Raw genomic sequence first — 13,033 nt, forward strand, 5'->3', positions numbered from 1 at the left:
GTTTCTTCCTCCACACTCATATCCTAGCTCCATTTCCTTTTTCCTCCACAGCTTTGGAGCTACCTTCAGAAAGAAAGGAGGAGCATTTTCTTCTCCATCCCCATCTTTTGGTGGGGGCTGGGCTACCCCATTGTCTGGGTTGTAGATAGGTTTTACTGCAGAAGAACATTGCCTAAAAGTGTAGTGTTGGATCCCTACTAACTTGTCCTGCTTCCCTGGAAGCTGAAGTTGAATCCTACAGCGGTCTGCAGCTCGGATTTCATCTTCTTTCTTCAATATAAGTTTTTGTAAACCCGAAGTCCAATCATGTGCCACTGACTGATTTAAATTCTAACAGAAAGGAAAGAAAGAAAACAAAATATGCTGTGAAGTCCAGAGGTTCATTTTTAACTTTTGTTTATAGTAGTGTTTCCACAAGGTGAAAGACAGGGCTTTTTGAATCACTATTCACTTATGGTGAAACAGAACCATTTAAGGGTCAAGCTAGACATGATAATACTGGAAGATCTATGAATTGTTTCACTGCTATTTTGTAAAACTTAATTTGCAGTTGTTTAGGGCCCAAGTTGCTATGGTATGGGAGGGTGCTTAGCTACAGTTCTGTGATCTGAATCACACCCACCCCAAGATGTGTGTCTGTGGGTACCTCTGTTTCCTCTGCAGAGAAATCAACAATTCCAGGAAAGTGCAATGCAGGGGCGGGGGAAATATGCTGCGGCACAAAGGTAACATTCTTTGCATCATTTAGCTTAGCCCTAAAATTCAAAGGATTGAACTCGGAGAATCTTAGTTGTACACAAGCATTGGAAGCAGTGTTCCCTCTAAGCTGAGTTAGTGTGAGTTGGCTCAGTTTTTTAACCTCTGGCTTACACATTTTTCTCTTAGCTCAGGAAGGATGGCTCCAGAACAAACTAATTTATACAGTAGGCAAATCACTCACTCACAATTTTAATGCCAGTAGCTCAGAAAGTAGAATTTTTGCTCACTGGACTCCACAGCTTAGAAGGAGCATTGATTGGAAGTCACCTCAAATGTGTGCCTCTACCTGACAACGTATTTATCAAATTTAAACCATTTTATGGCCAAAGCTAGAACAAAAACAGTTTTTGGTTAAAGAATCATGTTGCATATTTCAGGTGGGGGGAATCATAATCGAAATCATATATTCCTGCCTCTTCCAAATCCTGGAATAAAGTTTTTGATGCACATATCAATCCAAATGTAGTTCAATAATTTAGCAATAGTTTCATTAAATCATTTCAATGAGTATTTTACTGAAAAGTGTACTAACATACTGAAGTCCAAACTATACAGTGGCAATGTTCTTATTAAATACGCCTCACTGTTCTTATTCCAAATTCTGAAATCTTATCTCCTCCAGCATACAAATCAGCCTACTGGAAGAAAAAGTACCTGATGGGGAAGATCCTGTAGAGAACACAATAAAAGGCTGGAGAAGGATCATGCACCATTTTGGCTCTTTAAAGTGTAATACCCCCCTACCCTTTAGATGCACGGACATAAGAAGGTGCCTTATACTGAATCAGACTATTGGTTCATCAAGGTCAGTATGGTCTGCTCAGACTGGCAGAGGCTCTCCTGAGTGTCAAGTGTCTTTCACATCACCTACTCCCTGATCTTTTCAGATGGAGATAATGGGGATTGAACCTGGGACCTTCTGCATGCCAAGCGTAGGCTCTGCCACTGACCTGCTCTGCTGTCATCATGTGTAACTTGGGCCCACAAAACACAAATCTCAAATGTTGCTAAAATGGAGGCTAAATAGCGCAGCATGCTGTGATTAAGCAGTATCACCACCAATATTTGATGTAATTCCATGGTAGCATGTTCTTTTTAAAAAAGATAAAATTTGCAGTTTTGCATTTCCATATGAAATTAGCAGCCACTGAGAAAATGATGTTATTGATACCTAACACATACACAAAAACAGCAAGGTTAGAAAAAAGAGATCAGCAAGACATCCATAATCTGCTTATGGCTCTAAAGTTAAACCTTTAACAAGAAACTAATTAAAATATCAACAGGTTGTGTGTGCTTTCTCTCACATTAAATAGCTAAGCTATCTGGAAGCTTTAAATCTAGAAAGAGATAGGAGAAACAACTCAATTACATTAGTTAGTACCTGGTAGTGTCCTTTTAGGCTGCCTATCAGTTGACTAATTTGGCCAACTACATTCAAATCATGTAAGAGATTCTGCAAATCATGGTACAGTTGTCCTGGTCCCATATAAAGTTTATCTGAAACAGATTAGAATAAGCAGTTATATCCCATACATCAGGACAGTATGATTGAATACATCTAGTTCTATACACATGGAATGCTAAGAATGGCATCTCCTTAAAAAAAAGAGCTTATCTGATCTTATTAATTCAGGTTCACAAAATGAAGAATTTGCTTCTAAATCTGAAGTGGTGCTGGAAAAAACCCAAAACCGATGGCTTAAATTAGACCAGATATTTTGGTGTTTCCATTTTCTTTCCCATTTGTAACCAATGCATTAATAAATAACAAGAAATAGCACAGCTTTGGTAATTATAGGCCTCAATCCTACCAAAGCATTAAAGCCATCAAAATAAAGGTGACACAGCCACTACAACAGGATACCTGATATGAAGTACTATTTTTGCACAGCGATCCCTGCTGAAGCAGAAACAGCAGTCACAGCTCTGGTTGTACTCACGGTTCTCCAACATACACACATACACACACAGAGAGCCCTTTGCCATGGCAACTGGAAGTACTTTCTACCAATGAAGTCCAAAACATATGTAACTTACTATTTTTCAGTAGCAACCGCTACCTGATACTAGAGCTGAGTAAGTGGGATGTCTAAGAACTAGATTTATATTTCTGTCAATTTTAACAGTTCAGAATTAAAAATATGAATTTGGAATTGAATTTAATCTTGTTTTTCAGTATAAAGAACTATACAATTAGCAGTAGACATTTCCTCTTTGCTACCAAACAGGGCAAAAATGTTAAGAGTTCCATTTGCTGACAGTCAAAAAACAGCAGAACAGAGTGAATATCAGAATGATTAGAGAGACAACTCAAATAGTTTGGTGTCACAATTCATAAAAGAAGCCAATCAGAAGAGGTTTCTAATTACCTGTTTTATTTATTATAAATGGTAAGAGATTCTGCAAATTACCAATGAACAGGGAGTACAGTTTTTGTCTTCTTCATGCAGTTTGTACTTCTCCCCAAGGCAAACACTACCTACAAAAATTCAGTATCTTTCATTTAGTCTTTAAAAGGTCATTGGGTACCTGTTATCTCCCTTTTAAATAAAAGCCGAATGGTGGTGGCACTTCTCTAGAACATTCCACACACTCCAAAATCAGTTCTATCCACTGGCTGCTTTGCCTGAGTCCTGCCTCCAATATTCTAAACATTTTGCTGTCCCCCCCGCCCCCCCATAGCCAGTCAGAACACAGAGGTTATTTGCCTCGGAACACAGAGGTTGTTTGCATATGCGATTTGATTGGCTTTTGCCTCTAACATTCTAAACAGTTTGCTGTTCTGAGGTAAAATGTGTCCGATCTCCAGGTGAGGGCTGGAGATCACTCAGAATTACAACTGCTTTCCAGATGGCAGAGATCAGTTCCCCTGGAGAAAAGGGTGGGCTCTGTATCCTTATATGCTGCTGAGGTGGCCCCCATATGGCAGCCAATGTGACGTAGCAGTCAGGGCTTCAGAGCACGGGAGAGGCTGCAGGTGTGTGGGGGGTGGAAACCTGAAGAGTGAGGGGGAAATAAAGGTAGGTTGATGATTGGCTGGGAAGGAGACAAGGTTGCCAACTCCAGGTGGGAAATTCCTGGAGATGTGAGGGATGGAGCCTGGAGAGGGTGAGGTTTCAGGAGGCGTGGGACCTCGGACAGGTACAAAGTCATAGACTCCACCCTCCAAACCAACTATTCCCTTCTGGGGAACCATTGTTGCCAATCTCCAGGTGAGAGCTGGAGATCACTCAAAATTATAACTGTTCTTTAGGTAACAGAGATCAGTTCCTCTGGAGAAAATGGTGGACTCAGTGTCATTATACCCTGCTGAGGTCGCCACAGCAAATTGACACTGAGTGTCCAAGGCCAGGGCACCCGCCCAGAGCCTCTTTCTAGAGGCCATTGTATTTATTTCCACAACGGGTCTTTTTCCTAGTTGATAATAAGTTAATTCATAGCAGTACCAATATAGACTGTGTTGTCCTGGTCCCTTCCCTAATTCAAATGAGGCATGGGGGCAGATTGGCTAGTATGCTAAGGTCTGTAGGCTCTTAAAACTGACCTCCCCTTCTTCCATACAGGCTTTTCCTGTGAGCTGCTACCCCCTCCCCCACAAAACATCATGGGACTAGCAGGTCAGTTTAGGCCAAGCAGGAATTTTTGGGGCTCCCCTAACTGGCAGGGGGGACCTGTTTCATGGTATCTACAAGGGGAAGTATAAGTAGACCTGGTCCTTGACTATTTAGACCATAACTAGTTACCAGGAATGAGGCAGGTTGCTCATGATAGGTAAGGATAATTAGCAACCACCCTGAAGAACTGGGCATGATGGTTGTCTCCTGAACAACTTATCATGCATCTGATGACAAGGTGGATTGTGATGGAGCACCCATGGTGCTAAATACCCTTGGTGCTAAACTGGTAGTAGCTTAAGGTGTATTAGGAAGGGTGATGAAACATGGCAGATAACATGTGCATGTAGGGCTGTCACATGTCCATTGCGGACAGGAGATCTCCTACCAGCAGGAGACCAGGTAGGATGGCTAGAAATGACATCACTCTTCTCTAAGAACTTCCCCCCAACCCCTTTACAGTTTTACCACAGAGGTTTCCAGTGATTCCTAGAGAGGTGTGACATTACTTTCAGGCTTACCTGGAAGTGATGTCATGACTTTGTTGCCAGCTGCCCCCTGGTCTTCTGCTGTTTGCCAGGCCAGGCCTGACAACCTTATGTGCTGGTAATTATAAACAAGGCTTGCATAGTTGCTGGCCAAGTCTGGAGCCAAGGTGGATCTTTTCAGCAAAGGAAGCCTTTGCTAGGCTGCCTAAAACAGGTCACCCCTTAAAATCTGTTGGCACATTTTAATAAATTATGATATAGATCAGCCATTTAAATAAACTAGTTAAGCCCATACAATTGTCTCATATCTTCATGGTAGGGGGTGTTTGGTACAACTGCATCTACAAACTTTTTACTGCCACAAATGACCCATGTAACTGAAGTATATAAACACAAAAAACAATAATAATGTTTAAGGACCAAGGGCATTATAAATCGAAATGAAGTGGCTACATTCTGATCTTTTGTTGAGATTTGGACACAATCTTCCTGTTTAGACATGTGATGGTAATAATCATGTGCTAAATACAAGAGACATCATGGGAAATAATAATTTCCCAACAACATACAGTATTATTGAGATGAAACACAAAGTCAGTTGTTCCCTTGAAGGTGATGTGAATAATCCCATGAAGAATGGTAATGCGAGATATGTCCATGAAGATATAGTTCTGATAAGGGCAGCTATGCATGTCTTGATTGTGCCTACTGAACCATTTGTAATCAGACTGAAAGATGCAAAGATTCAGTGCTTGTCACAAAGAGGAAACTAAAAATCAAAAGTATGCAGAAGACCATCTTAGGTCAGCTACTAATTTATTTGTCAGTCTATAACAAAGAGTTACTGGCTGTGTGAGAGATGATGACATGGCCTGCATATAAATTTAAACCATAGGAAACACTACTTACAAGTTCAACTAAGAGTATAAATCAGAATTTAACTTTCTAATACGGAACATATGTTTTTTGATTTATTAAGATATGTATTGATTGATATAATTATACCACGTTTTCCTCCCCAAGAGGACCTTAAGCTGTTTACAACATTATTCTCTCTCCACCCGTAACAACCACCTGTGACGCAGCTTGGACTGATTTCCCAGCTTGGAAAGTTTCCCAGTGACCTTCCATGGCAGGGTGGGGATCCAAAGTCATGTCTCCCAGATCTTGGTTCAAATCTGCTGTGCTGTCTCCGAATGACCTTTGTTTTTTGCAGCATAACAGTTTTTAGATGCTCAAAGATATGCAAAACCTCCTGAAGGAGGCAGTAGTGAATATTTTTCATTAAAACATTATTCTTTTTTTTTAGAACTAAGGGATGACATACTTATAGTATAATCCTAAACAGAGTTGCATCCTTCAAAGCCCACTGACTTCAGTAGATTTAGAAGTGCATAACTCTGCTTAGGATGGCATTAATCATTCTGAAACTATACCACTTCTGAATGAAGGCTGTACTATTTCAGAAGAGAAATGTCCTTAAATGAACAGCAGCAATAGTTTAAAACTGGGATTTGGAGTGTGGCAGTTTTCACAATGAAATGTTGAATGTAAACTCTTGTATTGATGCCCTCATGCCCCTGCTAGGACCCTACTCACAAATACTCCATTAGGGGCAGACAATACACAAATATTAGTTTCTTCCACTGCAATGACATTCATAAGTGTGTTCTTTAACAACAAAAGGCCAATGTTTTATATTATTTTTCCAAGGTCAAAGAATGATGGGGGAAGGGGAATATGAAGAAAATCTGCATTCCTTCTGCTGGATCAAACCTAAACTAGCTCTTTCTTATGCACAGTGTATAAAACATGGAACTGTAAACCAGAATGTCTATGATTCAAATCTTGACTCTGCCATGAAATCACTAGTTGGATTAGCACCTCAGCTTCAGTTCTCCCTTATCCCATCTACAATACAGGGATAAAATCAACTGACTTTGCTGAGATGTCCTAAGCACTAATGAGGTAATGTATGTAAAAGTCTATGAACACCCAATGATGATAATGAGACAAGAATAAGACTGCCAAGTGGGGGCGGGTGGCGGGTAAACCCCCGCTTTGGAAGCCCGATTTCCGCCACCGCGGAATCGGGCCCCGGGGGGAACTCCGCCCCCTGAAGCACAGCGTGGCTGCATCACCGGAGGTGACACAACCACATCAATCATGTTGGGGGCATGGCCCCGATCGTCGGTGGGAAAACTCTATGGTTTTCCCTCTGACGATCGGGGCCACGCCTTCAACGTGATCAACGTCACGCGTCACTTCTGGTGACGTGCTGGCGGCGCGCGCACTTCTACGGACGACTCCCGGAGCCCGGCGAGGCTCCTCCGCCGGTAAGAACAATTGACTTGGCAACCCTAGACAAGAAGCTTAAAACTGTTTGAAACCAAGTTGAGTGTCATTGAGAGTAGACCAGGTAGAATCAAATAAACAAGCCTGGCCTGGGCAACTATTGATACTAAATATAAAAATAACCTTTCAATTCTTGGACACTGCCATCTTCTTTATTTGCAGTATAACAAACTAGAATGGTAAAAGCCCCTTTTTGTTACAAAGGCATCTGCTCCAGTCTATAAAAATGTACACCAAAATTCTTCCTAGGCTTAGCCAGAGAGAATGGAAAGCTTCAGTACAGATTTAACTGTCTGTCTCTGATTCTCCAGCTCTAAAGATTCATTATTAATGTCAAAGCCAGTGATAAAGCAAATGAGGATTATTTTTAGCTCTCACTGCTCTATAAACTTCCTGCACACTTTGTTATGTAAGTGAAGCTCTTTACAGCTGTACCACCCCCCAACAATAGTCATTTTATTTGTCTTTTGCTTTAGTTAGAAGCACTGTTGCTGTTTCCATGGCTACCTGTGAAAGCTTTCCCCCCACCTCCCTCAGACAACATTTTAACCACAATTGGGAATTAATATGCAGGAGAATAGGGCAGTATTAACTGTTCTGGAGCTTGCTTACCATGATTAATTCAACTCATTAAATGTATTCACAATAAATATCTATTTATTTAACTAGATTTTAGACTGGGCAGGGCTCAGGTTGGTGCACAACACTGTAAATTCATAACAAATACCATTTAAAAACAGTTTAAAACAATAAAAACACACTAATTGCCTAAGAGATGGTGCTAAATAATTCAGTAGCGTCAGTGCCGCATTGGGGGGAGCAGGGGATGGGAAGGCTAGAAGGATGAGACCATCACCGTCCTCAACCAAATGCCTGGTGGAACATCTCTGCCTTACAGGCCCTGCAGAACAGCATAAAGTCCCACAGGGCATGGATTTCATTCAACAGAGTGTTCCACTAGGTTGGCACCAGGGTGGAAAATACCCTGGGCAAGGACAGCCAGACATCCCTTGGGCCAGGCACCACCAGTAAGTTCTGATCTACTGAGCACAATGCTCTTCTGGGGAAATACTGGAAGAGGGAGTCCTGAAGATATGTGGGTCCCTGACCATTAAGGGCCCTGAACTTGATCTGGTACTCCACCGGAAGCCTGTGCAGCTCTCGCAGCACAGGATGGATGTGTGCTGTATGCAGGGCCCCCATAAGGACCGGTGCAGCTGCATTCTGTACCAGTTGGAGTTTCTGGGTCAACCTCAAGGGTTGGCACACATAGAGTGAGTTACAGTAGTCTTGGGGCAGTTTCTGGTTCCGGCCAACGAGGGAGGACGTCTGAGCCACAGAGCTACTTGACTGGAACAGTAGTTTAATCTTATTTTATATCCACTCAATTGTTTTTAGCCTATATTGCATAGAATTTTGTAAGTGAACTGTTTTTGAGACAGCTGCTAGTTCTCTGACTCTAATCTGTTTGCCTCCCCTATCATTTATTCTGGAACTGGGAGACTTAATTAGTTGGTTTGCTACGATAAAGAGAACAGTAAGAAACGTTCTTAATTAAGAGGTTTCTTTTGTTGTTGTTGTTTTCTTTCTCTCCTCCTTCCTTTCTTCATATATTATAATGCCTGCAGAGAAGCGACCAAGAGACGCAGAGGGGGCTGCCCCATTTCCAGCTCCCAAACAATCCAGGATCAGAGACTTTTTTAGCTCAAGTGAAAGTAAAAGCAGGAGTAAGAATTATACTCCTATCTTTGCCATGGAGACAGAAAATCGTTTTTTACCACTTGAGATTGGTAGAGAGGAAGATTTGAGTACCCTGGTTGAAGATACTACTACTTTGGGGACAGGGGTGGGGCATATTGATTCAGCCCCTGAGGCAGCTGGAACACCTACGGAGAGCAGCCTGTTAATTCTAATTGCAAGGACTGTGGAATGTCTCTTTAGAAACATTCAAAAATTAATAAATGAAACAAATATCTGCAGAGCTCACTAAGCTGTGTGCTAACAATCAGCAGATACAACTAACATCTCAGACACAGCCATTATCCCAGAACACTAGCATGGGAAGAAGGGGGCAGACTTATGCCGTTAAGGGGATAAGGGAGCATGACCTGAAACAGGGAAGTACTTTATGGAACAACCCCCTTGTAATGATTCCTTGTTTTGATATGTGTGTGTGTGTTCCTTTAAATATTAGTTTGACTGCAGTAAGGCAAGGAGGGCGATAGGGGGAGATGTGTGTGCTGTGATTGGCTGATGACTGAGAGCATGGGAGGAGATGTTCTGAGAGGAATTTCTGTGTGTGTGTGTTTTATGATAGTGTTCTGTGTATGTGTCTTTGGAGAGTGAAATGTGAAAAGCTCTGAAGAGAGTCTGTGGAACTCTAAAAGTTTTGTGAGAAAGACTACATGAAAAAGAAACAAGCTGTGTCTAAACTGTGTGATTAGACCAATGTTTTATCTTGTGTGGAAAAGTCAAAGTGTTTAGCTGGTTTGGCTACATATATGAGAGTGAGAGAGAGAAGCCTGTCAGAGTGGAATTTTGGTGTCTGAGAGACTGAGTTTGACACCAAGCTTGCTAGTTATATTTTACAAGTTCCTTTTCCCAGAAACCTAATTTGTTCTTATTTCAATAAATCCATTTTTGTTTAAGCATATCCCAGAATTCAGTACAGTACTTCCTCAGGGCCACATAGTCCTCTGAAGTGCCCAGACCCTGGGTTACACTACCAGAGGAGAGAGGTTTGGAATTTTTACCGTAATTCCTGGTGGCAGCAGAAACTACCAAGTTTATATACATAAAGTGTGAATTAAAGGAAAAACCGTTTCCCCTATAAGCAAGCACACCACAGAGTTTGATTTAAAGGAAAAACAGGTCCCCCCCCAATAGGAAGCATGCCACACCCCTCCAGTTAATATTTCAGCCAAGAAAGATCTGTTTAACAATATGTGGGCAAGGGGGACAAACTCCAAACTGGAAAGGAGACCAGCGTCCCAAACGTCACTTGGCTGACCTACTTAGAATAAAATACTCAGAAGTCGATCTAGCGGAGGCCAAATCTCTTAATCACCCAAATCAGTCTCAAAAAGTTCTACTCCTCTTTGCTTCTACCAGAATACCTTCCCTGATTCATGAAAAGAAGGCATCGCTTATAACCAAAGGTGTGTTTCCAACATGGGTGTTCAAAAATGCTATTACATTACCCTTGTGCTATAAGAAATCCTCTGGTGCTGACATCAATGCACCATCACAAGAGGGGTCACCAATGGAAACGGAGACACATCAAACACCCCAAATGGACTTAATTTCCTGGGATGACCTGGGTGAACCCACAGAGAGCACACAAACCCCTTCAGAACATCATCATGCACAAGCTGACCAAGGAACAAGCCTGACCCCTTTGGATCCCAAAAGACAACGGACACATAAGTACTTGGCAAATCCTCTTGAGGATGATCTTTTCAACTCTTTTGGGAATCTCCCTTGCAATGAGCAACAATCAGTTATTGATAGACTGGATTTTATGTGCCATAAACTGGGTGAGATTAAAGATTTGGAGACACAGCCAGTTGAGAGGTCCAAAGCTCGTAAAAACCTGAGTGTTACAGCAGACCTCTTAGAACCAAGCTCTTCAGTGGATGCTGAACGACAATTACAAGGGAAGAGCATCCAAAATATATTTCCCCAAAGCTCCAATCATCTTCAAAACATCAAAAATGGTTCTTATAGCAACCTCTTAATAGAGGTTGAATGAATTAATTGGATTACCTCATCAGAAGACTTCAATGACCCCACCAGCTAGTTCTCCATCTAAAGTTGGGACAAATGGCTGTATTTGCTCTGAACATAACAAATCTCTCAATCTAATATCTGAGCTAGATTGACTAGATTATAACAACCAAAAATGTAGACAACCCCAGGGACAAGCCTTCCAGCTCATATCCTGGAATATTGCGGGACGGGGAAGTAAATGCAGAGATCCTGCTTTATTGAGCTTTTTTTTCTTTTTCTTTCCAGAGGCACTCTTCTTTATTGCTTCACGCACTGGGGGCCAGGTCTCCATGACTCAAAAACCACCCTGATCCAGTTGAAAGCAAAATATTGAGCTTTTTGAAGGATTTTGACATTATTCTCTTACAGGAGATTTGGTCACCCAGAGATATTGAGATCAGTGATTTCACTTCCTATACACTTCCTGCATCGAAAACTAATATAAGGGGCTGGTTTAAGGCTGTCCTGTGTTGTTTGTTCAATAATTATCAATCATACTGTTAGCCAGTTAGACCCTTGCCCTCTAAGGCTGCTCTTCTTTAGCTGGTGATCTTAATGCAAGATTAGGGCCTAATAACAATCAGTTAGGCAATTTGTTGAGTTGGGGAGATGAGGACCACACACCTCTCCCATTCTTAGATTCTAGACAATCTAAAGACGCAGTTATAAACCAGACTGGATGCCCTCTGGTGGACTTTTGTGTGGAATTCAATCTATATATAATGAATGGTTCCCCTGAATATGATCTGCAGGGCCAATACACTTACATCTCCCCTTGCGATTGTAGTGTTGACTACGTGATTACCTCAACAGACTTGAGAGATCATATCACTAAGTTTATGATTGGCAATGTTCTCCTATGTTGTTGACTTTTAGAATAAGCTGTGTTCCAGATAGGTCTCCCCTGTTTAGTGTTAAAAACACTGACTGCCCTTTATATAAGAGAATAAAATGGACCTCAACCCTCTCGACACAGATCCAACAATGGATGCATAGTGATATTGGGATGCAATTAAACCAAAAGCTATTTTGCACTAAATCGCTAACAGAGTCTCTCTTAGTTTATAATTCTATTGTTGATGAACTCAGTGATTTTGCCCAACCATTTGGCTGTAAGCATGTGAAAAGCTCAACTAACTCCTGGTTTGATGCAGAATGCCACCTAGCTAGAAATAGATTGCACCAATTTTTCGGCAGATGAGTACTGGCACTTTACCTTGGATCCCTTATGTATATTGCAAAATGGGGAGGGAATGTCAACCGCATGGGATAGAGCAGGTAGAGAAAGAAGTACTTTTCTCCCTTTCTCACAATACAAGAACTCAAGGGTACTCAATGAAATTGCTGAGCAGTTGGGTTAGAACGGATAAAAGGAAGTACTTTTTCACCCAAAGAGTGATTGACACGTGAAATTCACTGCCACAGAAGGTGGTGGCGGCTACCAGCATGGATGGCACCAAGAGGGAATTAGATAAGCATATGGAGCAGAAGTCCTAAAAAGCTCCAGAAGTTGGTGAGTCTCAGAGCCCTGAGAAAACTCAACCACGTTGCTGCACTGTTTCCCCGCCTCCCCTTATTTATTAATTTTGATAAGACTAAAATTTTGGTATTTTCTAAATCATGGAGGCGTTTTGTCTGGAAGATCGATGGAAGAGAAATTGAACAAGTTAAATCTTTCAGATATCTGGGTATTCTTTTTCATTATAATCTAAAATGGTCCATGCATTGGGAACACTCTCTTAGCCTGCTGGCTAGGAACAAGATGGCTGCTATAACTCATTTTCACTATCAAAAAGGCAACCAATTTGTCCCGGCCACCCTACGGATTTTCCGGGCTACAATGGTTCCCCAATTACTGTATGGGGTTCCTGTGTGGATTCAGGATCTTAATAAAAGGGTTGAACATATTAATGCAATCTTTCTGCGCCCCATCCTTGGCATTCCCAGCTCGGTTAGTTATTTCACCTTGTGTGCTGAGCTGAGTCTCTATACCATAGAATCTAGAGCTTGGATTGCTGCTATCAAATACTGGTTACACCGTTACTT

The 13,033-nt window shown here is 41.6% G+C and overlaps 1 protein-coding gene across 1 annotated transcript in view; it reads right to left on the minus strand.

Moving 5' to 3' along the window:
* The window catches only part of LOC107109754 (rho guanine nucleotide exchange factor 10-like), a gene marked incomplete at its 5' end in the record, with an annotated part of 99,195 nt that overhangs the window by 66,757 nt on the left and 19,405 nt on the right, over window positions 1-13,033 (minus strand). Inside the window, 2 exons of the mRNA XM_015410442.1 lie at window positions 203-330; window positions 2,144-2,259. Coding sequence (XP_015265928.1) covers window positions 203-330; window positions 2,144-2,259 — 244 coding nt within the window. The remainder of the gene's footprint in view (window positions 1-202; window positions 331-2,143; window positions 2,260-13,033) is intronic.

Source organism: Gekko japonicus, unplaced genomic scaffold (assembly GCF_001447785.1).
Source record: "Gekko japonicus isolate JY-2015 unplaced genomic scaffold, Gekko_japonicus_V1.1 scaffold2054, whole genome shotgun sequence".
Classification (NCBI taxonomy): Eukaryota; Metazoa; Chordata; class Lepidosauria; order Squamata; family Gekkonidae; genus Gekko; species Gekko japonicus.